The 26714-nt window shown below is 44.0% G+C and overlaps 1 protein-coding gene across 3 annotated transcripts in view; it reads right to left on the bottom strand.

Annotated features, from left to right (window-relative positions):
* The window catches only part of SRGAP3 (SLIT-ROBO Rho GTPase activating protein 3), a 260739-nt gene extending 253640 nt beyond the window's left edge, over positions 1 to 7099 (bottom strand). For all 3 annotated transcript variants that reach the window (XM_003927107.4, XM_003927108.4, XM_010337846.3), the window contains exon 1: positions 6307 to 7099. In XM_003927107.4, coding sequence (XP_003927156.1) covers positions 6307 to 6373 — 67 coding nt within the window. In that variant the 5' untranslated portion in view covers positions 6374 to 7099. The remainder of the gene's footprint in view (positions 1 to 6306) is intronic.
* Between the last annotated feature and the right edge of the window lie 19615 nt (positions 7100 to 26714).

The following is a 26714-nucleotide window of genomic DNA, read 5'->3' as shown; positions in this document are numbered from 1 at the left end:
TGAGATTATGCCACTGCACTCCAGCCTGGGTGACAGAGCGAGACACTCCATCCTGGACGACAGAGCAAGACTCCATCTAAAAAAGATCAAAACAAACAAACAAAAAACGTCAGCTATAAGTTATAAGATTGAAACTTTTTCTTTCTTTGAGACAGCCTCACTCTGTCACCCAAGCTGGAGTACAGTGCTATGACTATGGCTGACTGCAGCCTTGAACTCCTGGGTTCAAGCAATTCTCCCAGCTCAACCTCTTAAGTAGCTAGGTGCATCACCACACCTGGCTAATTTTTGTATTTTTTGTAGAGACAGGGTTTTACCATGTTGCCCAGGCTAGTCTCAAACTCCTGGGCTTAAGTGATCCACCCATTTTTGCCTCCCAAAGTGCTGGGATTACAGGTGTGAACAACCGAGCCCAGTCTAAATTTATTTTAGTAACTTCAGCCACTTCTTCAACCAACCACATGCCAAGCGCACTGAGGAAACAAAGATAACCATAAGCCTCTCTGCCCTCAAGACTTCATGGCCAAAGACCTAAACATAAAATTTCAATTAAGGATTATTAGGTTTGGAATAGACAGGCAGATATGAGGGGACCACTAATTCTGCCTAGGAGAGTTAGGAAGGTATCATGGAAGAAGACATCATTTGAGTAGGCATTGAAGGATGATCAGAATGTTCAAGGCAAATAAGAGTGGGAGGCAGGGATTAAGCAGAATAAAAGCACAAATGGGAAAGATCTGGATGAAGGGAAGGGTATGGAGGATTCAGAGAAAAGGGAATGGTCACCAGGCATGGTGGCTCACACCTGTAATCCCAGCATTTTGAGAGGCCAAGGCAGGTGGATCACTTGAGGTCAGGAGTTCAAGACCAGCCTGCCCAACATGGTGAAACCCCATCTCTACTGAAAATACAAAACTTAGGCATAGTGACACACGCCTATAATCCCAGCTACTCAGTAGGCTGACGTACAAGAATCACTTGAACCCAGGAGGCAGAGGTTCCAGTGAGCCAAGATCATGCGCTGCACCCCAGCCTGGAGAGTGAGACTCTGTCTCAAAAAAAAAAAAAAAAGAGAGAGAGAGAGAGAGAGAGAGAGAGAGAAAAGGACTGGTCTTTTGTGGTTATAAGAGCACAAGCCAATCACAGAGAAAAACGACTGAAAATGAAATAGGAAAATTGGCTGACGCCCCATCACCAAGGACTTGTGCGGACTTCAACTTGTAGACCATATTTTACAAACTGTGGCCCAACAGGCTAAAACGAATCTACCGGCATGTTGGTTCAGGAAGTGTTTTCAAATTTTTAAGCCATCATTTAAAAATCAAGAGATTTTGTTTAAAAATCCAGATTCCCTTGAAATGCTGAAGGAACTGACCATTCTGGGCTTACATTTCTGCCTAGGAAGGGCAGGCCAGAGCAACAGCTGCCCTCTCTAGATGAACTCCCCACTTGGCCACAGTCCCCACTACTCCCCACTGTTTCCCCAACCCAGCCTGCTTTCTTCATTTAATCCTGTTGAAATCAGTGAGCATTCCTAAGGTGGTCTTCTAATCACTGTATAATATATACTCTAAGATTCAGCTTATTCTAGTTCTCAGTTGGAAGTTTTTTGTGTTTTGATTTTGTTACTTCTTTCTCTCATTTTTATCACCATAGTCCAAGAAAAGTCTTAGAAAGCAAAGAATGTATCACATACTTTGTGCCTCTCATACCATTCAGCACAAGACTAGGTACAATGTAGATAATCAACTTTTGTTGAATTGATGCAGAAAGTAATGAGTAAACACATGCACCTCTGTGATCATCCTCCATGCCTGCCCTTCTTCCTCAAAACTCTACACTTTTGCTACTAAGAAGATGGATGCATATGCAATAAAAAATATAGCACCAAGGTCAATCATTGCATTTCTATTTCAGTTTTCTATCAGGTTGAAAGGGAAATGGAAACTCTGAACAAATGCAGAACTGATCATCATGTCTGGAAGCAAGATGAATTAGAAGCCTTGGGATACTGAGAAAGCCTGCGAATAAGATCATCAAACATTATTAGTGATCTTTGAGGGAATCGTAGAGAATAGGACAGGCGCCAAAAAGCTGGAGGCAGGCAAATGTTCTAAGTTTTTCAAAAAGGGGAAAAAGTTAGTTTGCCAGTTCCAGACTAGATAATGTGATGTCACTCCCAAGCAAGGTTCATGAACATATTTGTTAAGGACACTTATGAGCACCGAGGACAGGAAGTAATGTCCATTTGGCACCAGCATGGGGTCACCAAGAACAAGTCATGTTAAATTCATTTCATTTTCTTCTCTCTGACAAGGCTCCCAGGCTAGGGTATGGAGAAACACAGCACACATAATATACATGGTACACTGAGGGAGCAAGCAGCACAAAAGGCTAATTCAACCCTTGGGCTATATTAATAGAAGTATTAATATCAGACAGCAGAACAGAGGTGATAGTTATCTTCTGTCTTTGGTCACATCTAGAGAATCATATTTAGAACTCAGTGCTGCTCTTGATATAGGATACTGAAGAATAATTTTTTGGAGGCCCTTTTGGCAAAACCTCTTTAAAAACATAAAGCTTTCATCCAGATTTCTGGCATCTGTTGAAAAATTGAAAAATCTGACTGGGTCTACATTCCTAAACCTAAATAGCAATAACTGGTTGAACCCAAGTAGTGACTGCCCATTTAGACAGGACATGTACTCTGAGGTCCGTCATAATCATCACCACCCCCTCTTCTACCGCCTGCACTGAGGTGGTGGGCCAGCTGTCACAAATCTTTCATGTGGCCAGCTTCATTCATTTATTCTATCTGCCAAGCACCCAATGACATTGAGGTTTGCAACCCAGGATGCAGTAGAGTCAGAGGAGAGTGGAGATGGTAAGTGGTAGTGAACCATCTTATCATAAGAGGATAATCATTGTCAGGGGCTGTAATCCCAGGCTCCACACATTCTATGGGCAGTCCCAGGGAAGAGGCATCTGTCTTGCTCTATGAAGTCCAAAGGCGAAGGAACTATAGAACAATAAATAAATGAGAGACATATTCAATGCAACATAAAAAAAAAAAATGCTTACAAGGGTCAGGTGCGGTGTTTCACACCTGTGATCCCAGCACTTTGGGAGGCCAAGGTGGGTAGATCACTGGAAGCCAGAAGTTTAAGACCAGCCTCGCCAACATGGTGAAACCCCAACTCTACTAAAAAGTCAAAAATCGGCTGGGTGTGGTGGTACACACCTATAATCCCAGCTACTCAGGAGGCTGAGACTAGAGAATCGCTTGAACCCAGGAGCGGAGGTTGCAGTGAGTCCAGATCATGTCACTGCACTGCAGCCTGGGCAACAGAGCAAGACTTTGTCTCAAAAGAAAAAAGAAAAAATGCTTACAAGAGCCAGAGCTGTCTGAAGATGATAGACTATGTGGGCTTGGGAGGTGGTGAGTTCCCCATCACTAGAAATATGCAAGCATATGGTTTACTACTGCTTCATAATCAAAGGGCTTCAAGTATCTGATGAGGTAAGAAGAGGCATGAATCTTTCTTTCTATTTTACAATAGAAAAAACACTGTTCTAAAACATTCCTTTTTGTTAGGTCTGTAAATTCTTGAAAAAGAGAGAAAAGGGAATAAGTCAACAAAGAACTCAGCACTGTTTTTAAAAATCAAAAGTTCCCTTCACAAAATTTACAAAGCAAAAAATCTGACTAGGTGGACCATTTGCATCCAACTGGCCAGATGATTCCCAGGGAGAAAGGTAATTGGCCTCAGGCACTGTTTTTGGTGACTGGTCAAATGTTCTTCAGAGGCATGCAACAAAGGCAATGGGATGAAAGTAAGAAGGTAAACAATGGAACTCCATCAAGAGGCTGCCAGTCCCCCCACAAAACTGCCATCTGCTGCTGACATCAATCCTTCAAGGGGCAGCTTTGGGCAAACAATGTATCAGGGAACACAAGCCTGGGAGAAAATCGGCCTCGTGACCTTGGGCAAGTCATTTAACATTAACTGGGCCTCAGTTTCCTCATCTCTGAAACTGAGCTCACACTAACCCTACTGTACATTGTGTGGGCCAAGACTCATGATGTCTGGGAATGAGCCATAGAAACTGCAGGGCCCTATACACACACCAAAAATTATGATGGTGACTGACACACAGAATTTTAAAAGAAAAGATTCCAGAGGGTTTCGGGTACAGCCATATCCTGATCTGAATCTTGTGGATGTCAGTTCTAAAGGAATAAGATATAACTCCTTTAACCGGAATCCAGAGAAATTCAGTGTTTGGAGGAGACAAGATCATCTGGACACATTTCCTAATGAAATGCATGGTAATTAGTGCATTTCTGATGAAGCTCATGGTACTTGCTGATTAGTTGTTAAAATAAAAGATGAAAGGCCAAAAGCAAAAGGATCAGCCAGAGCAATTAATGCCTAACTGGCCCTGAAGAAAAGTTCACTGGCCCAGTAGTAGCAATCCTTCCAAAATGAGATAAGCACATTTGTTACCAAGAAAATGATTATAAAACCTGAATTGTCCAAAACTCAGCATCCCCTTCTCTGTCATGGCATTTTCATGGCAACCTTAATTTTTACAAAATAATAATAATTGGCCAAATTCATTTTATAAGACATAAACTCCCTAAAAAGAGTCTATTCAAAGATTCAAACTAGGCTTCGGTGTTGAGCAGTTGGGTGACTTCAAATCTCTGACCAATAAAGAGCTTATTTCTAAATTTACAGCAAGGCTGAGACATCATAAGTCACTGTTTTCCACACTGAACTGAAAAACCAAAGACAGGAAACCAGGAAAGCACAGGGTTTTCTGCTCCTCTTGCCCTCGGGTCTGCCCAAAGGTGATGAGCACGCTGGGTTTGACCGGGACGAAAAGGCAAAAAGACTGTTGGTGAGACTGGGGAAAAAAAGAAAATAACAGAGCCTTCCCACAGTGGCTGCTCACTCCCAAAGTTTCCCAAGCATCAGAAGCGCGTATGGCAGCTGTGGTGCCCCGCCTTCCCGCTGCTTTTAAGGAGGCCACCCGGCTCCCTGGGTCATTGGGTCTTCAGCTGCGGCAGCACCCAGAAGCAGGTGTGGCAACCTCAGGTCGCTTGAGCTCCAAATACACGACTTGCTCAAGCGTCTGTGCATAAGCTCAAAGATAGGCCTTGATGTCCACTGAAGATGTATTTTGCCTTTACTCTTTCTAGGAGGGGCCACAACACACCCTGTGTCGCAGCAAGAACCATGACCAGAAAGAAAACGGACACCAAGAGGCACACCCTCAGAGAAAAGGGGGGCACAGTGGATGGAGCTTTCAGATTTTCCTTGCCAAAGCTGAGCCTAAAACAGGTAGGGGTGGGAGAAGCCCAAGTCTGGCCTGAATGAGGACGAAGCAAGCTTGCATTTAGCCATACAATTGTGTTCCCTTTCCTATTTCGCCTGGCCAGCGTGGATTTAGGGAGCAGCTTCTGAAAGAAATATACACCCGGTGGCACAGAAGCTGCAACCAGCAGCCAGAGGTCATCTCGCCCTCCCGGCAGCCTTCTCCTGGAACCCCGGAAGCCAGGCAGCGCCAACCAGCCCAAACGGCATGCTGAGGTGTTGGCTTTGAATGAAAGCTGATGACCCTAAACACCAGGGCACAGAGTGATTGGGCTGCACACCGCAAAACAATACATTTTCTTCACCGAGCTTCCTCTTTATGCCTAAATGCCTGCATTAGTCTGGATCAATATGCCCCATAACAGTTAATCCATGGCAACCCAGGCCAGCCCAGAGACACCGACAAAGAAGTGCCGCCCAGGGATGCTGCCTCGCTGTGCACATGCATGTGAATTCCAGCCCAGAGAAAGAGGCGGAGGCAAAACCACCACCACCAACAGAAACCAAAAAGGGGGAGGGAAAAAGAGCAGATGGTAAGAAATACACCCCAATATTAAAGGGCTTTTACCGTGGCGGGGAAGGGGTAGAGGTAGTGACTGTCAAAATGGCCTTAGAGTGACATGTCACCGCCAAGATGATGGAGTATCGGCGACACTCCTAAAGTCAGGCGTAGGATCCTCCTCACACACCTGCAATGCAGAGACTGCTGCCCGTTCCATAATCCACACTCCCAGCCCCAGCCCTATCTGCAGTTGAAACCAGTCCGGACTTGTGCGGCTGCCACTGTTTCTCCTCACAAAAAGATTATTGATGCATAACATTTCATAATGGCAGGGAGGAAAATTGGGGGGCTGGGGGGGGACCAGAGCAAGAGAAAAACAAAAGGGGAGGAGAAAAAAAACTCTCCCAGCCAGCATCTCACCTTTTATTTGGGCTTCATATTCAGCAATGATCTCTTTGTCTTTCTTGAACTTAGTTTGAGATGACATCTTCCGATGTGGCCAAAGGAACTGACAGGCTGATTTATTTCTCCTTTTCTTTCCGAGTCCTCTCTCAAGCCCTGGTAATCACACAGCTCTGGTCGATTTCACAGGTTTAGGGACTAATCTCTTTCACTTGGCTGCAGAGCAGGGAGAAAAATCCTTCTCCTTCTGGGAGGAAAAAATCTCTTTACTTGCCGAGAAATGGCTCTAGTAGCTTGCTGTGGTCAGCTCCTCTTGCAAAAGAAGAATCACCCTAGGAGCACAGTAACCTGCCCCAGATTTTCAAAGATGTTTCTTCCAAAAATAATAATAATAGCCAAGAGCACTCACACACACATGCAAACATACACACACACTCACGCGTGCACACGCACACTCACCCGGACACACACACAATTGTGATGTGCACACAGGCATACGCACACACCCTCACACGCACACACACTCGCTGGATCACTCACACACACACATCCACGAGAGGCGCGGCGCCTCCTTGGTCGTGCAGCCAGCCCCTGGCTCGCTTTTGAAGGCTCTGCTAAGTCGATGGTCAGGTTGCCAAAGGGCCGGTCATTTCGCATCCTCCCTCCCTTCGGTGCCTCTGGTCTGCTGTCCAGTGAGGATCAAAGCCAGGAGAGCGAGATGGAAGTTTTCCTGCTGCAACGCTTAAGCTCCGGTGAACCCAGGGCTGGACTGCTCGCCCTGCAGGGTTGGCTGAGCTCTCCCCCACCGCCTACGTCACTAGACTCCGCCTCCCGGATTTTATAACAACTGACACATTGTAGCCTACAGGAGAGCAGAACTCACTGCAAGCAAAAAGGGGAAGAGACACTCACAAAAGGCAGCAGGAAAAATAATTGGGTTGGTGAGGCTTGAGAGGCTTCTGCAAACTCCAAACATTAGCACTTGGGTTAGGGATTTTTCTTCCAAAAACTAAAGATCCTCCCCACTCCTTCCCCCCCCACCCCCCCACGCCCGCACTGTGCAATTGAATTCTATTTCTGGAATCAATGGCTATATGATGGTTTGTCACTCTGTTGGGAGAGTCTAGCAGAGGGCCTGACCCATGTAGGGAAAAGCTTCAATATTTGTTGAGCAGTTACTTGGAGGCGGGGGCAGTGCCAGGAGTTAAAGGCATGCAGCTTAGCAAAGCCATGCAGAGCAGGCAGGCTGGAGGCAGAACAGCTGGGTCATTGGCTTGTGGGGCTCTGGGCAAATTCATAAGTCAGTTTCCTAGACAGTAAAATCAGCTCTCTTTGGATGCTCTGTTATTCATTCTTTCCACAGATATTTACTGAATGCTTACTATAGGTCTGGCACCATTCTGGGTACAGGGATACAGCAATGATCAGAACTGGCACACACAAAAATCCCTGACTTCTGAAGTTCCCAGGGCTACACATCACACAATTCCAGGAGTTTCCACCATTCATGCTAATATTCTTAGTAAAAGCACCCTTAGAGTAGAATGCATTGTGAATGGTGCCCCCTGGAGTTGTACGAGGAAAGAGGCCCTGGGAGAGGAAGTAAAAAATAAGCATAATCAGTATATTATATAATATAATACAAAATGTTAAGTGCTATGGGAAAAACAATGTTGCACGATAAGGAATATCAGGAATGAGAGGAGCTCTTGAGAAGATCTAAGAAGAACGCAAAGCTAAGCTTAGCACAGTGTCTGGTGCATAGTAAGCACTCAATAAACGGTAGCAATTGTTATTACCCTTTTATAACTCCCAACAACTAAACAACATAGGTATAAGCACCACTCTTTCACAGAGAGAGGAGCAAAGGCTTGGATATGGGAAGTGACTTACTCAAGGTCACCAGCCTTCCCACCCAGGCTGTCTTAAACCACACTTTGCTCAAAGTCTCTCACATTCTACAAGGAAGACCAAACCCATTTCATGTGGAGTTAAAGTAGAATAAGATTTCTTCTGTAAAAATTGAATCAAGCACTAGAGAGTCAAGGAATTTCATATGCTAAGATAGTTACTAACATGTATTGGCCCCTGCATGTCTCCTGAGAGAAATGTTCCTAAATTTCTCAAAATAGGTATAGTCTTCCATTTGCCTTTTTCTGAGTATATAAAAAATGATTTGGTTTGGACTCAGAAACAAATAGATTACCCAGGTTAGCCCATCGAGGCGTCCTAGAGGAGGTGGCAGGTGCAGGGGGTGTTCCCAGGCAGGCATGGCAAGGGGAGTGAGATGGGGCAGGATGTTCTCCTGGAGTACACAGAGTGAGCTGGGGCCCACAGGTGGCAAAGCACAAGACCTGCTTGGAGCAACCACAGGAAGAAGTCCAAGTGGTGAATCATGGGGTTTATTATAGCCTCATGCCAGGAGGCAGGAGGTCACAGAGTTCAGAAATAGATGCCACTGGCCCACAGCCCTTGCCATCATCCCACTGCCTCACTCTTCCCCTGGACACATCCAGGCCCTTTGCTGTCCTCTTCTAACTAGTTTAAACCTGCAAAAGCCTCACGTTACCTGAGAAAGATAGGCACAGAGATTAGCATCCCTGCCACAAGCCTAGATTTTTTCAAGAAAAATGAGAGTTAAAGCTACGCCTTGGAGTGCAACAGACTGGATTCCTTCCTGGCTCTGCCACAAGCCTTGAGCTCATGAGAACTTGAGCAAGTGGCTCAACCTGCTTGTGTGCCCAATGTTGGCAAGAACTCAGTAAATGTCAGCTATTTTCACCATTATTAAAATTTTAAAATCCACAAATAGTACTAGGAGACCCATATGTAGGGTGTTGAGCCACGGAAATGTCACAAGAATGTCAAAAAGCCACACAAAACCAACACCAAAGATGGCAGAGCACTCTGAGCTGACACCTGGCAGAGGCTGGGTTTTGGAGTAAGTCAGATAGTGGTTTACCTTCTGGCTCTCTTGTGCACCAGCTGTGTGTGGGGCTCATGGAAAAATATACCTTCTTTGAGTCTTGGTTTCCTCATCTGTCATATGATAGTGATCCACACATGGCACAGGATCCAACATGATCATGGATTTAAAGTACCTGGCATAGAACAGAAGTCTCACAGACATAATTTCTTTTTTAGGGCTGTTGAAATGTGATCCTCAATATTGGAGGTGGGATCTGGTGGGCAGTGTTTGGGTCATGGGGGTGGATACCTCAGGAATGGCTTGGTGTCCACCTCCACAGTAATGGGTTCATAAGAGATCTCATTGTTGGAGAGTCTGGGACCTTGCCCCTCTTCCTTGCTCCCTCTCTCACCATGTGATATGCCTGCACCTTCCACTATGATTGGAAGCTTCCTGAGGCCTCACCAGAAGCCAAGCAGATGCTGGTGCTGTTTACATAGGCTGTAGAACCATGCATCAATTAAAACTCTACGTTTTTTTTTCTCAAGATGGGGTCTCACCATGTTGGGCCAGCTGGTCTCAAAGTCCTGATCTCAGGCAATTCTCCCACCTCAGTCTCCCAAAGTGCTGCGATTGCAGCATGAGCCACCACACTCAGCCAAATAAAGCTTTTCTCCTTAATTACCCAACCCCAGGTATTCCTTTACAGCAATGCAAAATAATACAGGGCCCAACCAAGCTAGACCTAGGAATGGAGCTTGGGCTCCACAGATACCCGGATTGGGAATAGGAAGAGAGGAAAGAAAAAAGAGGAAAACATCTGTGCTCCCTGAAAATCTATCACCACACACAATGAACCCACATCAGACCTGGGCAGGCCTCCAGCACCAGGTCCTCACCCTTCCAATCCTCCCCACAGCCTACCCCAGCCCTCCCGCTGCCCTCCTGTGACTCCTCCTCTGCGAGGCCACTTTTCCCTTGCTGTCTGAGAACCAACTGCTATTCCTAATGTTTACCCTTCACATGGTAGTAACAGAAACCAGGTTTGTCCCCAAACAAATGTGGATGTGTGAGGGGAGAGCTTCTACCGTGTGATTTGATCTGTGCCACCCACTAAGGACCAGAAGAGCCCTGGAAGGATTTATTCCATTTCCTTGGGGCTTATGTCTGAATTCTTTTAGATATTTCTGAATTATACTGATAGCTAGTATTTAACAAGTTCTCCCTCCACACAGGCACAGGGCCAAGCACTCTATGTAGATTTTATCACTGATTTTTTGCTACAGCCCCATGAGTCCAGTACTGTAAATCATCCTTGTTTTCAAGCTGGGTGAACAGAGGCCCAGAGCAGTGAAGCAAGTTACCCAAGATCACACAGCTAGCTAGTAACTTAATTACATTGAAGCCCAGGTATGGCTCATATCAGAGCCTAAGGACTTAACCATTGCATGATTCTATCCTGGAGGAATCAGCATAGGAATAATTGCTATCAAGTATTAACCTATTTTTTCATTCCCTATAATTACATTGTTTCAATACAGAGTTCAACACAAAGTTTTCCATTTAGGAAAAGCATTTGGGGTTAAAAATATAAGGAAAACGTGTCACAAATGACCACTGGTGAGGCTTAACTTACAATAACAGCCCACTGTTATTGTAATAATGCAAAACCCACTGAATTGGTTTCTTTTCCTAGTAGAAAGAAAAGGCTTCATTTGTAGGAAAAGTGGTCAGAATAGTTTTTGGTTTAAGGTACTTTTATTTTTCTGGTCAAATATGAACACCTCCCCCTCGCTGACTAATTTTGTGACATTCTCCATGTTGCTACCAGCGAATGCATCCTTGGCCAGCTCAGTGAATAATTCTGCCCTTCAAGCCCTGCTCTGCAAAACAAAAGCACAAGCAGAACTCAGTTAGTTGATGCCAGAATTTAATAGAATTAATAGTGATGATGACAACATGTTTCGTGTGTATATATTGCTTTATATTTTGTAAGACTCTTTTATATCATTTGTCTTATGTGGTCCTCACAATAATCCTGGGAGGGGAGGGAATGGCAAGTAGGTCTGTTTTCAATCCCTGTTTCATTGGTAAGGAAATAAATGGATAAGCAGAGGTTTTGATAGTACAATTGTTTTATAACCTCAAGCATAAGGATGACCTTTCCAACTGTATCACAAAACCCATTAGATGGAAAAGCTGACAAATTCAGCTACAGAACAATACTTTCAAAATTCTGCTTGACAAAAGCAAAGTCAAAGACCAAGGGCAAACTGAAAAACAATATTTGCAACACCTATCATAGGGCAAGAAATAATTTTTCTAATATAAATTCAAACAAACACTTAAAAGTGAATATTCATAGAAGCACAACTCAAAACAACCAAAAGATAGAAACAACCCAAATTTCCACCAGTGGATGAATGGATAAACAAAATATGGTATATCCATTCGATGGAATATTATTCAGCCATAAAGAGAAATGAAGTACAGATACATGCCAGAGCATGGAGGATCCTTAAAAATATTATGCTAAGTCAAAGAAATACACAGATGATAGAAGTCCTTTCTATGAAATATCCAGAATAGATAAATCCATATAAAATTCCTCTCTGTGGTCACAGCTGAGTGGTCACCAGGGACTAGAAAGAGTGAAGGAACAGACAGTAGCTGCTTAATAGAAAGCATCAAGTTTCTTTGGTGATCATTAAAATGTTTTGGGGTTGGGCGCGGTGGCTCACACCTGTAATCCCAGTACTTTGGGAAGCCAAGGCAGGAGGATCGCTTGAGCTCAGGAGTTTGAGACCAGCCTAGGCATCACAGTGAGGCCTCTTCTCTACCAAAAAATAAACAAATTAGCCAAGTGTGGTGGTGCATGCTTGTGGTCCCAGCTACTTGGGATGCTGAGGTAAGAGAATCACTTGAGCCCAAGAGGTAGAGCCTGCGGTGAGCTGTAATTGCAATTACACTACTGCTCTCCAGCCTTGGCAACAGAGCAAGACTCTGTTGAAAGAAAGAAGAAAGAAAGCAAGAGAGAAAGAGAGGAAGGAAGGAAGGAAGGAAGGAAGGAAGGAAGGAAGGAAGGAAGGAAAAGGAGAGAGGGAGGGAGGGAGATGGGGGAGGGGGGTGGAGGAGAGGGGGCAGGGGAGAGGAGGGAGGGAGGGAAGGAAGGAAGGAGGAAAGGAATGTTTTGGAACTAGACAGAGCTGACAGTTGTACAACATTGTGAATGGATTAAATTCCACTGAATTGTACACTTTAAAATGGTAAGTTTTATGTTATGTGAATTTGACCTCAATGAAAAATAACTACTAAAAGAAAAGAACGTTTCTGCAAATCTCTGAGAAAAACACCAACAACCCAGGAGAAAAATCAGTAAAAGATATGAGCAGCAGTTCACAGAAAGGGAATACACATGAAATGTTAGCCCGCCTCAATCATAATGAATATAAGTCAGGCATGACTGGAAACAGGAGCTCTAATAATGTCCACAGGACACTATGTCTTCCTCCTGCTCTCCATTCTGCCTCTGTATCGGTGGCAGGCTCTCCCTGTTAAGATGGCAAAGATGGCCCCCAACACCCCCAGGCTTACATTCTCCCAGGCTGTCAATCTCAGCAAGGAAGGCAAAGTCTCTCCCAGGAGTTCCAGCAAAAATTTTGGACTGATCAGCTGGCCCCTCGCTATCCCTGAACCAATCACTGGAGTCAGGGGTGTTCTGCTTGGCCAGGCCTGGAGATTGGGCTCGCCCTGGCACTTTGGGATGGGATCAGTCCCAAACAATCCACATGGTCCCAAGAGATGAGCCCCAGGAGCTCCCAAAAGAGGATCAGGGTGCTATTCCAGAAGGAGGAGGTGGGGCAAATCAACATGTCTCTGCTACAAAAACAATGCAGGAAATAAGGAAGATGGAGTAATAACAACTTGAAATTATCCAACTTTGATGCTTATAAAGCATCTTCTCATTTAGTATCATGATCTTCACACAGTCCTTGGAGACAGGTTATAGTTTTCCCATTTTACAGATGAGGAAATGAAGGCACAGGGAGGCTGAATGACTTTCCCAGAATCCTATGGCTCATAACAAATGGAAGAGCTGAGCAAGAAATCAAGACACCTGACCCTGCATCTGGTGTTTATTCTCAGGTGCCAAGCTCTACTGAGAGACCCTGCAATGCACTTAGGAACCTCACAGGCTTCACACGTGCTCTGCTCACCAGTCCCTGCTTCTTTAGGAAAGGATGGGAAATCAGTCTCTTGGCCATCAGGACCCGTCATTGAGCTGCTGGGCAATGCTGCAGAGGTCCTCTGGCTTTCCAAGAACATTCCCGTTACTCAGCCCACCTGTAACCATGTGACTCCAAGGACTGGACAGCTTCAGTGACAGAAATTCACAGCTGAGCCCCAGATCCTAATTCTGGAAGAACAGAAGGAAAGACTTCAAACACCTAAGCCCCTGACTCCATTGCTAGCAAAGTTTGCTCAATTCCAATGATGACAGAGAAGGCTTTAAATATCTCCCACTGTGGGGAAGACCCTTGGTTCTGTAATTGCATGGGAGAGTCTAGGTCCCTGATGGAGAGTTAGCTGGCCCTATGGACATGCACCTAAACCATGTCCTGCAATCTAGCTTAAAGCTTACACTTTGAGAAGCAGAGTAACAAGAACAGATTCTACAGCTGGTATTTGCAGCATGGCTTCCACTGGGTTTGAGGGAATGCTTGTTCCCCCAATGAGACCTTAGCCTGATGAATATTTCCAGCTATTCACTCCCCATCCCTCATTCACTCCTCCACAGGGGAGGAAAAGTGACGTAGCTGACTGGTAAATTTGAGAGAGACTAAGTTTACACATTAATCCTCTCTTTTCAGCTCTGCCTGCATTCTGCCCCTGTGGAGGAGACCTCTGGTTCTGCAGCTTTCTGGGAGAGTCTAGTTCGGTGATGGAGAGTTAGCTGGCCTGGTAGGCATGAACCTAAACCATTCAATCTAGCTTAAAGCTTATACTTAAGAAATGGAATAATAAGAGATTCTAGAGCTGAGTGTAAAGCCCAGGTCCATGACTGATGACCTTGGGCAAGCATGGTCAGGTTCTGGTGCAGTCTCTTTTCCTGGCTTTTAGTGTGTCCTCATAGGGCAGAGAGAAAGAGAGATAACTCGCTCTGGTGTCTTCCTTCAAAGGGCCCTAATCCCATCGTAAGGGCTCCACTCTCATGACCTCATTTAACCCTAATTACCTCCCACAAAGCCATTTGTGACCTTAGGCAGGTTGTTAGCTGGCACCTAGTAAGTGACACATAAGCATCTGTTAAACATAAAATCTCCATCTGTCTAACTTCTTTATTCCTCAGTTAGTTCAGAACCTAAATAGAAAAGAGAGGTGTTATATATTGCCCCTATGAAAGTCCAACACAAAAGAATTTACACCTTATATTTTTAATTCTAAGGCACACGGTATGCAATGGATTGAATGCTTGTGTCCCCTAAAATGCATGGGTTGAAGTCCTTACCCTCAATGTGATGCTATTTGAAAATGGCTTTGTGGGAGGTAATTAGGGTTAAATGAGGTCATGAGAGTGGAGCCCTTACAATGGGATTAGGGCCCTTTGAAGGAAGACATCAGAGCTCTCACTCTCTCTCTCTGCCCTATGAGGACACACTGAGAGGATAGTCATCCAAAAGCCAGGAAGAGAGACTGCACCGGAACCTGACCATGCTGGCACCCTAATCCCAGATTTCCAGCCTCCAGAACTGTGAGAAAATACATTTCTGATTTTTAAGCCCCCAAGTGTGTGATGTTTCATTATGGCACCCTGAGCTAATACACTCAGGTTAGGAAACCTAAGGAATGGTTTTTTGACAATAATAATAATAATAATAATAATAATAATAATGTGAAAAGAAGGACAAAGGAAAAGAAAGTGTCTGCCAAATGCTATGAATAGATGGTTTTTTTGAAATTCATTTGCTCACTCATTAAACAAAATATATCGTAAGCACTCAGTAGAGTCTAGGCATTGAGATAGGCACAATCATGAACTGGATAGAAAGAGTCCCCACTATTGTGAAGACCTTAGTTTAATGGGAGACTGGTAAACAGACTATTGTAATTCAACATGATGGAGAAGTACAGGGTTCCATAGGATCTCATGTAAGAGCACTTGACCTGGACTTGGAAAGACAGAAGCAGTTTCTTAGAGGCGAAAATTTCTAAGCTGAGCTTAGGAAGACAGAGAGCTGGAAAGAGCCCACCCAAGTAGGGGAGGGAAAGTTTTCCCAGCCAAGGGAACTGCATGAGCCAAGTGGACAATCAGTACAACTGGAGCAGAGTGCCAGGCAGAGAGTGGGTGAGGTGATGCTGAACAGAGACATGGGCTGGAGTGTGAGGAGCCTCCTAGGATGTACTAAAAAGCTTGGAGTTTCATCTGGGTTTCCCCAGGACCCCTGAAGGGGACTGACATCAGACTGGCCTTTGAGGAAGGCAACTCTAGTGGCAGTGTGGAAACCAGACTAGAACAGGCAAGACAGGGAGCTATAAAATATTTTGAGAAGCACAGGTGGCTTAGACAAGATGATGCCATATACCGTCATACTGGGGACTTTATAGACTAGTTCTCTATATCCTTGTATCAGTGGCATCACATACTGGCTGCTATCATTGCCCCTGCTATTTTCGGATGCAGAATTGAGCTACAACATGAATACTGGCTCCCTCTGGGATTAGCTGCTGCCCTTTCTCTGTGATCCCAAGGCCCCAGCTTCTCCCACTGGAACAGCTTTAGCAGCTTCCTACTGGTCCCTCTGTCTCTGCTTATGCCTCCCTCCTACCTGCAATCGACCCTGGAGCCAGAGTGAGCTTTTCACCTGTGAATCTGATTGTTAACACTTTCCTGTGGGCAGCCCACGATGTCTGTCCAACACTTAAGAGTTGACTGCAAGCTCCTTCCCATGAGCCCATGGGATCGAGCCTCTGCCTCACTCCTGAGCCCATCTCATGTTTCTCTCCCTCTTGCTCCCTACTCCAGACCATGCTTGACCTTCTTATATTTCTGCAGTGCTCCCAGCACTTGCTGTTCATTCAGATCCTCCCCAGGTGATGGCTCCGGTGTGGCCTTCTCAGACAGGCCCACCCAGCCACACTATCCAGAGGACAACTCCAGCACATTTCCCTGTTTTATTTTTTTAATAGAACTATCACATTTGAAGTTATCTTATTTACCTACTTTGGGGGGCTGGGTGTTTTTTTATTTTTTATTTTTTAAGAGAAGGGCCATGACCTGCCACCCAGGCTGGAGTGAAGTGGCACGATCATGGCCTCCTGCAGCCTGAACCTCTTGGGCTCAAGCCATCCTCCCACTTAAGCCTCCCTCCCAAGTAGCTGGGACTTTAAGTTGTACCAGGTGTGACCTGAAACACCAGGTGCCCAGCTAATTTTTTTATTTTTTTGTAGGGATGGCAGTGGTCTCACTGTATTGCCCAGGCTGGTCTCAAACACCTGGGCTCAAGTGATCCTCCTGCATGAGCCACCACACCTGGCTACATATATGTTTGTTCACTTAACGACTATTCTGGACTCTCCACACCCCACCCCCACTGGAACCCTTCCTTACACTTTACACAACAATTAACTCAGGATGGATTAAAGACTTAAACATAAGACCTAAAACCATAAAAACCCTAGAAGAAAACCTAAGTAATACCATTTAGGACATAGGCATGGGCAAAGACTTCATGACTAAAACACCAAAAGCAATTGCAGCAGAAGCCAAAATTGACAAATGGGATCTAATCAAACTAAAGAGCTTCTGCACAGCAAAGGAAATTATCATCAGAGTGAACAGGTAACCTACAAAATGGGAGAAGATTTTTGCAATCTATCCATCTGACAAAGGAATAATATCCAGAATCTACAAGGAACTTAAACAAATTTACAAAAAAAAAAAATCAAAAAGTAGACAAAGAATATGAACAGACACTTCTCAAAAGAAGACATTTATGTGGCCAACAAACATATTTTTAAAAGCCATTATCACTGATTATTAGAGAAATGCAAATCAAAACCACAATGAGATACCATCTCATGACAGTTAGAATGGTGGTCATTAAAAAGTCAGGAAACAACAGATGCTGGCGAGGATGTGGAGAAATAGGAGTGCTTTTACATTGTTGGTGAGAGTGCAAATTAGTTCAACCATTGTGGAAGACAGTGTGGTGATTCCTCAAGGATCTACAAATAGAAATATTTGATCCAGCAATCCCATTACTGGATATATATCCAAAGGATTATAAATCATTCTACTATAAAGATACATGCACACATATGTTTATGCAGCACTATTCACAATAGCAAAGACTTGGAACCAACCCAAATGCCCATCAATGAAAGACTAGATAAAGAAAATGTGGCACATATACACCATGGAATACTATGCAGCCATAAAAAAGAATGAGTTCGTGTCCTTTGCAGGGACATGGATGAAGCTGGAAACCATCATTCTCAGCAAACTCACACAGGAACAAAAAACCGAACACTGCATGCTCTCACAAGTGGCAGTTGAACAATGAGAACATATGGACACAGGGAGGAGAACATCACACACAGGGGCCTGTTGGGGGTTGGGAGGTAAGGGGAGAGATAGCATTAGGAGAAATACTTAATGTAGATGACGGGCTGATGGGTGGAGCAAACCACCATGGCACATGCATACTTAGGTAACAAACCTGCACTTTCTGCACATGTATCCCAGAACTTAAAGTATAATTTTAAAAATAAAACTAAATAGCCACAAGTGACAAGGAGTCATTGTTTAGGTAGAGCCACCTAGAGTACCTGCTCTAAGACAGTAGAAATTGTGTCTGTCCTTATATCCCCAGTGCCTACAACTATGCCTGACATATAGTAGGTGATCAATAAACACTACTTATGTGAAGGAAGAAAAATACAAACTAATGAAATCCCTTCTGACTGTCTCTCAGCTCCACTCCCCACTCCACTGGAGGCCCTGAGGCCTCCCTCCATCTGTTTTTTTTGTTGTTGTTGTTGTTGTTTTTGTTTTTTTTGTTTGTTTGTTTTTTTTGCAGCACTGACCTTAGGCATTTGGCAGAAACACCAGGTGCCAGGGCAGCAGAGTCAATTACTCCCTCCACTGCACTCCATTTGGAGGCAATACCCCCTGTGAGGAGGTGGGATGGTAATGAGGCCTTACCAGGCCCCAATAAATACTGCAGCTGTTTCCTATACAGTCATTTGGGCTTTATGGAATGTGGAAGTGAGTGGCTTGGCCTATAAATCCATGTGAATCACTTTATTTGTCTATTCCTCCTCCTCGTTTGTCTAATGTTGGAAGGCACAGGAGGGAGAATCAAGTCAGTGTCAGGTCAAGAAACTGAATTCAATTAAAGTGTTATTTGGACCCGATCTCTTTTAGGAAATGAACTCAGCATCGGGCTGAATAATATACATTTTGCAAGTAACGGTTCCTCCTGGACTTCGTTTAAACAGAGAAAGATAATTCAGAACAGACATTCAGTCTGGTCATGTTTCTAACCAGTGAGGAGTTAGGACATCTACGTTATTCCATGCAATGAGACTTCTACTTCTCCCTGTAATGACCCTAAATGATGACTGAGAAAGATATAGCTCCCAAGGCCTCTGGAAAACACCTTGTTAACTGTGCCCAGGATTAGTTGGGAAACAGCAGACAGAGATGCTTTCAGATATTAACAAATATGGGACAAAAAACAGAAACGATGGTTGAGAGATGAGATCAATTGTGGAAAAGTGGCTTGAGTTGAACTCAGAGAGTTCATGCTGTGCCACACGCCGTGGGTGCAGTTTGTGTCTGTTCTGGACGCCGTGGGTACAGTTGGGGGCTGTTCCGCATGCAGTGGTTGCAGTTGTTCCCAAGGATGTGAAGAACACACTGGGGCCTACCCTGGAAGCTGAGTCCTGCTCTTATCATGAAGGAACAAATAAATGCAACCATTGTATTTCCCAGGCCACATCTCTGAAAACTGCCAGTCACGTAGTCTTAGATGTATTTTCTCTGGTGCTTAGAAATTGTCCTTCATGTAGGGAAGCCTTTGTTTATAGCAGGGGACAGGGATATACCCCATATGCTGTCTGGGCAATAGCAAAGCTTCTGAGTAACAGGTGGCCTAAAAATTATAACAACAGGAATAATAGTTACCATTTAGGAAGCCCCAGCAAGGCAATTTTCTACATTACCTCAGGAAATCCCATGACAACTCTAAGATAGCTACAGCAATTGCCATTTTACATGTTATAAGGGCTGAGAGGATACAGAAGAGTTAAGTCATCTGCCATGCTGAAGAGGCCCCTGTGGAAAGAAGCAAGGATGGCCTCAGACCCTTCATCCAACAACCCAGGAGAAACTGAATCCTACCACCAACCACGTGAGTCAGCCTGGAAGCAGATCTGCCACGGACAGAGCTATGTCCTCCCCAGATTCACCTGTTGAAGCCTTAACCCCCAGTGTGATGGTAACTGGAGATAAGACCTTTGGGAAATAATTAGGGTTAGATGAAGTTATGAGGATGGAGCCTCAGGATGAGATTAGTGCCCTTATAAGAAGAGACCAGAAAAAAGTGTTTCTCTCTCTCTCTCTTTCTCTCTCTTTCTCTCTCTCTCTCTCTCTCTCTCATACACACACACACACACACACACACACACACACACACACACACACACATTCTGCCATATGAGGACACAGGAGGAGGCAATTGTCTATAAACCAGGAAGAGACAGCCTTCACCAGAGCCTGGGCATGCTGGCACCCTGACCTCTAAATTCAGATTCAGAGGCTCCAAAATTGTGACAAAAGAAATGTCTGCTGTTTAAGCCACCCAGTCTATGACATATATGGCATCTTGTTTTAGAAGCCTGGGGAGACTAAGACAGGATCATTTTAGTTAAGCCTTCATATGAGACCTCAGCACCAGGCACTAGCCAACACATCGAATGCAGCCTTTCAAGAGGCCCACAAGCAGAGAACCTAAGTAAGGCGAACCTGAATTCCTGATCCACAGAAACTCTGAGATAATAAATGTGTGGGTTTTATCAAGCTGCTAAGTTTATAGGTAATTTTTTACACACTAATCAGTTACTGATACATCACACAACCCATAAGAACCTCAGCTCTGATTCTAAATCAGATCACACTGGTCCCAGAACCCACTCATTTTTACACTATAACACACTGCCTTTCATGTTTTCTTCCTTCCTTTTCTCCAGGAGTTCTGATATAGGTGCCTCTTGCTTCCTGAGATGTCCAACACTGTGCCTTTTCCTACTGCCCTGTCCACCATGAAGAAGAACAGAACCATGCCTGTCCAGGAGGTAGCATCACAGAGTGGAAAGAGGGCAGAATTTGGAGTCCGGTGATTAGGATTGGAATCCCAGTGTTGCTGAAACCCACCGACTGTGTGACCTTCAGCAAGTCACTTCCCCAGTCTCTGGGTGCTCACAGGTCATATCTTGAAGGGTCATTTCTTGCAACACGAATAGAAAGCCTTTTTGTGAAGGGCTATACTTGGGATGATTGTGGACAAAGTCCCTTCTCCTCTTTCTGCCTAACAAATGGCATCTCAAGGCAAGAAGCATCAACAGGCACTTTCCAAGGAGGACCAAAGTCAGGCCTGCCAATCTGGAGTCCACCAGAGGACACAGTGCTCTCCAACAGTGCTGTATTATGAGGCAAGACAAAGGGTCCTTGTTCAACCAGAACCAAGAACCCAGACAGTGTCTCCCGCAGACCCACATAGTGATCTTTCCTTCAGGATGTCTCCCCTGCCACTGGCACATCCATGCCTGCCCACCTAGACTTCTCAAGAGCAACTCTTATTTGAGAACCACAAGCCCCAGCCTTCTGTGTCATTTCCCTGGATAAAGCTCTTATTCACCTGCTATAAAGGAGACAAGGTTTATTTGTAAATCTTCCCAAATACAATTGAACCTCTCCACCCAAACACATTTCCAGCATCCTCATGCTGTATGGGGATGAGAGGGAGTAAAGAAGCCATCCACAAATGTGGCCAGGCTGGGAAACAGTTATCCCAAGAGAGGGCAAAAGCCCAATCAGGCCACATCTACCCTCATTTCTACACTTAAATACCACACCAGTTTTTCCTAGTCTAAATAAATTAGCTCATTACCTGGCATGGCATGGTAATGCTTCTGATAAGGTGTCATATGAAAAAGTAGAATATAAAAATGTGGGAAGGAAGAAAGGAGGGATAGAGTAAGGAAGGAAAGAAGGAAAAAAGGAAGGAAGGAAGGAAGGAAGGAAGGAGGGAAATCATAAGGAAATGGTTTTCAAATACTGAAGTACAGGAACATCTGGAGGGCTTCTTAAACCACATTGTTAGCTACACCTCCAGAGTTTCTGATTCAGTAGACCTGGGGTAGGGCTGAAAATTGTGCATTTCTGGGTTCTGCTGAGGTTGCTGGCCTGGAGACTATACTTTGAGAATCACTGTAACCAAGATTCAGTGGTCACCTATAGGAAATGGGTCTAAGCACAGTTGTTTTGAATGCTGCATCCTATTATTCTGTATTGCATAATATTGACAATAAAAGTAGGCATGTTTTATAATTAGAAAAAAGCACATTAATAGTATCATGGAAAGAAAAACGTCAATCTTTACATATATGTGCATCAAAAGAGTCAATCCTCTCTGCTTCCTTTAAATGTAAAATTCAAAAACAGACAATGCTAATCCACGGCGATAGAAGTCAGAACAGTAGTGGCCTATAGGGGTGGAGACTGACCGGAAAAGGTCACAGGAAAACCATTTGGAATAACAGAAATGTTTACCTCAACTAGGTGGTAGTCACCCAAGTGCATACACTTATCAAAACTAATCTAATTGTATATTTAAGATCCATATTTCTCTATCAAATTTAACTCATTTTTAAAAACTCACCGTCATCAGCAAAAAAAGTGTCATTTTTATATAAACACACATAATGCAAATATTATATACACACACATATACATACCTATAATCATAACTGTATAAAATTTGTATGTACAGATGGATATTGACCACATAATAACACAGCAAGTGAAAACAAGTAATTCAGAAGGGAGGTTGGAATTTAATATTATTTTCCCATTTTTACTGATACTATTTAAGCAAGAGATTTTTTTTAAAAACACTCAACTCTTGTTTATCTGATATTGTTTTGTGCTACTTTTCCAGGAAATGCCTTACTTCTGTCTTTAGCATGTCTTTAACTGCTAAAGACAAAAGCAGAAGACTGGTGCGGCATATATGTGTGTGCTGTGCTGCCCAGATCCCCTGCAGAGGATTTTTCATTTGTTTTTCTTTCATTGCCTGGGCTTTGGACTAAGGCACACACTCCTCTAAGTGCCTAAAGTGTTGGCTATCAGCCAGACCCGATGGCTCACACCTGTAAACCCAGCAATTTGGGAGGCCAAGGTGAGCAGATCGCCTGAGGCCAGGAGTTCGAGACAGCCTGGGCAACACGGCAAAACCCCGTTTCTACCTGAATACACAAAAATTAGCCAGGTGTGGTGGCACGTGCCTGTAGTCCCAGTTACTTGGGAGGCTGAGGCATGAGAATCACTTAACAAGGGAGGCAGAGGTTGCAGTGAGCCAAGATCACACCACTGCACTCCAGCCTGGGCAATAGAACAAGACCCTTTCTCAATCAATCAATCAATCAATCAAGTGTTGGCTATTAAGGGCTCATGGCTATAACATTCCTCAAGCATTGTCCTGAGCCAAGGAGTGTTATGTCACTTCAGATCATTCTCCCTCCCCAGGGCAGCCTAAGTCCCAGAACATGGGGCAGAAGATTCCACCCCCTTACCTAACTGTGGACAATTCACAAGAACCCTCCCAGTCAGAACTTCCCATGAGATTGGCTAAGGCCTCTTCCAAGCCTGCTGCCCTCAATCCCTCACAGTTGTTCCTGAGAGGTATCTCATAAAGGTGTGCACAAATCTCCAACTTTAAGTCTGTTCCCCAGGGAACCCAACTTAGGAAAATTGGCTTACCCATTGAACATAAGGTGCCCCACTAATAAGATGAAAACCCTACAGCCAAAGCATGATGCATGAAGAAAAAAGCACAGTGTGGCAGAGGAGGTAGCAAAGAAGCAGTAATTTACACCTCTGTCCGTTCTCAAGAATGAATGAACAAATAGGTACCCTACACCTAGCTCTGTCTTTTACAGCATTTCTCATGTTGACATCACAACAGAAGATAATGTGCATGAAAGGTCTGAGACCTGCTCCATCCTGGAATTATAGTCATTCAGGAGTATGGCTATTTTTTTTTTTTTTTGAGACGGAGTCTTGCTGTTACCCAGGCTGGAGTGCAGTGGCACCATCTTGACTCATTGCAACCTCTGCCTCCCGGATTCAAGCAATTCTCCTACCTCAGCCTCCCGAGTAGCTGGGATTAGAGGCGCACACCACCATGCCCAGCTAACTTTGTTTTTTTTTTGTATTTTTAATAGAGACAGGGTTTCACCCTGTTAGCCAGGATGGTCTCCATCTCCTGACCCACCTCAGCCTCCCAAAGTGCTGGGATTACAGGCATGAGCCATCACGCCTGGCCAGCATGGCTGTCTTAATAGCAAATGACCACAATGATCAAACTAAAGTCATATGACCTGCCAAAATAGATGAATGTCCAAAACCAGTAACAACTTCAGTTGCCACAAATCTGTTGCAATGTCTGGCCCATCTGCCCTTACTGGGCAGCTAGGAACTTAGCCACCTCGCACCATCCCTTCAAAGTACAAAATGTTGTCAGTCATTTTTTAAGTGAGTAATCACTTTTTAAAGTTTTATTAAATTTCTAAAACTTGTGGTAAAATACACATAAGATTTACCATCTTAATCATTTTTAAGTGTACAGATCTGTGCATTAAGCCATTCACATTGTTGTACAACCAGCACCACCATCCATCTCAGGAACTTTTTCATCATCCCAAACTGAAACTCTGGATCCCCTAAACTTCCCATCCTTCCTACCCCAGCTCCTGGTAGCCTCCATTCTACTTTCTGTCTCCATGAATTTGACTACTCTAGGAATTGCATACAAGTGTGGAATCATACAGTATTTGTCCTTTTGTGACTGGCTTATTTCACTCAGCCCAATGTCCATAGGTTCATCCATGTGGTAGCATGGGTCAGAGTTTCCTTCCTCTTTAAGGATGAATAATATTCTAATGTACATATGAATCAAATTTTGTTTTTCTATTCATCCATCGATGGATACTTGAGTTGCTTTTATCTTGGCTATTATGAGTGATGCTGCTATGAATATTGGTATATAAACATTTGTTGGAGTCTCTGCTTTTAATTATTTTTTGTATATACCCAGAAGTGAAATTACTGGATCATATAATTCTGCTTCTTTTTTTCTAGAAACTGTCATACTTTTTTCCATAGTGGTTCTCCATTTTATATTCACTCTATCAATACATAAGAGTTCCAATTTCTCCACTTCCTCATTAAAACTTGTTTTTGGGGGGGAGAGAGTGTTTGTTTGTTTGTTTGTTTTTGGATAGTACCCATCCTAATGGGTGTAAGGTTGTATCTTACTACAGTGGTTCTCAAGCTTTCTGGCACCAGGGATTGGTTTAATGGAAGACAATTTTTCCATGGATGAGATTGCGGGGGGATGGTTTCAGGATGAAACTGTTCCACTTCAGATCACCAGGCATTAGTTAGGTTCTAATAAGGATCCCTCACATATGCGGTTCACAATATGGTTTGTACTCCCATAATAATACCTATTATGGAAGAAGGAAGGAAGGAAGGAAAGAAGGAGGGAAGGAAGGAAAGAAGAAAGGAAGGAAGGAAAGAAGCAAGGAAGGAAGAAAGGAATCTCCACTGGGTTATAAACATTTATTGAATGAATGAATGAATGAATGAATGAATGAATGAATGAATTGAGATTATCACCATCAAGACTTAGTCAATGTCAAAGCACAGATGCCCACCAGAAGCCACAGCCTCCCTTAATCCTAACCCCTCCTTCTGCAGAGCCCAGGTCAGCCACTCTTTAATGGGTTCCTGGCTTAACAGAAACCACAGCAAAGTTCTGGGACAGAGATAAAAAGTCTCTGGTGACTAAGGAGTCTGCTAGTAAGCTTTTCCTGTTTCTGTGTGTCTTTAATTCCTGAGCTCACCTGTCTTGCTGGGCCCTCCTCCATTAGCATCCAAGACCCTGACTGTCTTCCTGGTGTCTGATCCACATAGATTCTTGACCATTATTATCTCCCTGATTGGGTCTCCATCCCTGCTCTAATCTGTACTATTGAATGTGGCCCTCTTCCACCCTAGTTCCACTGCTTCAATTCTGTCCTAAACACTGGATGCTAAGGTGTCCAGAGAAATGGGATTGGGATGGAGAAAGGGTTTCCCATTATCTGAGCACTTACCCTACCCTCAGCACTGAGCTAGGTGTATCATGATGCTGTGATTCAGTGCTCTTAATCACCATGTTAGGGTTGAATACTGCTCAGCCATTCACAAGAAATGTGGTATTGGGCAAGTTATTTAACCTCTGTATGCCTCATTGTCTCATACAGTACATGGAGATAAGAATAATATGTATCATAGAAGATTAGCTTGAGGGTTAAGTGAGTCAATACATCTCATAAATGCTCAACTAATGTTAATTGTGGATATTATTCCAACTCACATACATCGTCTCCATTTAAACCTCACAAAAACCTTGCAAGACATTATTCTCTCTGACTCATAGAATTTACAGAAGAGGAAACAAAAGTTCAGATAAAGCAAGTAATTTGCCCAGTTACCACTTTGGTCTAAATATTTGTAACGAGACCGGGCATGGTGGCTTATGCCTGCAATCCCATCACTTTGGGAGGCCGAGGTGAACAGATAACTTGAGATCAGGAGTTGGAGACCAGTCTGGCCAACATGGCGAGTCCCCATCTCTACTAAAAAAAATACAAAAATGAGCAAAGCATAGTGGTATGCTCCTAGTCCAGGCTACTTAGGAGGCTGAGGCAGGAGAATTGCTTGAACCGAAGAGGCAGAGGTTGCAGTGAGCCAAGATCATGTCACTGCACTCCAACCTGTATGACACAGTGAGACACCATCTCAAAAAAAATACAAAAATACAAAAACTAACCAGGTGTGGTGGTATACACCCGTAATCCCAGCTACTTGAGAGGCCAAGGCAGGAGAATTACTTGAGCTCAGGAGGTGGAGGTTGCAGTGAGCTGAGATGGCACTATACTCCAGCCTGGGTGACAGAGTGAAACTCTGTTTCAAAAATAAAATAAATAAATAAATATTTGTGTCCCCTCCAAAATGTATATGTTGAAATCCCAAACTCCCTAATAAGATGACGGTATTAGGAGCTATGACCTTTGGGGAAGAGATTAGCTCAAGGGGGTGAAGCCCTCATGAATGGGATTAGTGCCTTATAAAAGACGCACAAGCTGTCTTGTCCCTTCCACCATGTGAGGAAGGGACAGCTAGAAG

Source organism: Saimiri boliviensis, chromosome 8, assembly GCF_048565385.1.
Source record: "Saimiri boliviensis isolate mSaiBol1 chromosome 8, mSaiBol1.pri, whole genome shotgun sequence".
In the NCBI taxonomy this organism is placed as follows: Eukaryota; Metazoa; Chordata; class Mammalia; order Primates; family Cebidae; genus Saimiri; species Saimiri boliviensis.
The sequence above is the reverse complement of the archived record's forward strand: the minus strand, read 5'-3'. Positions and strand labels throughout refer to the sequence as shown.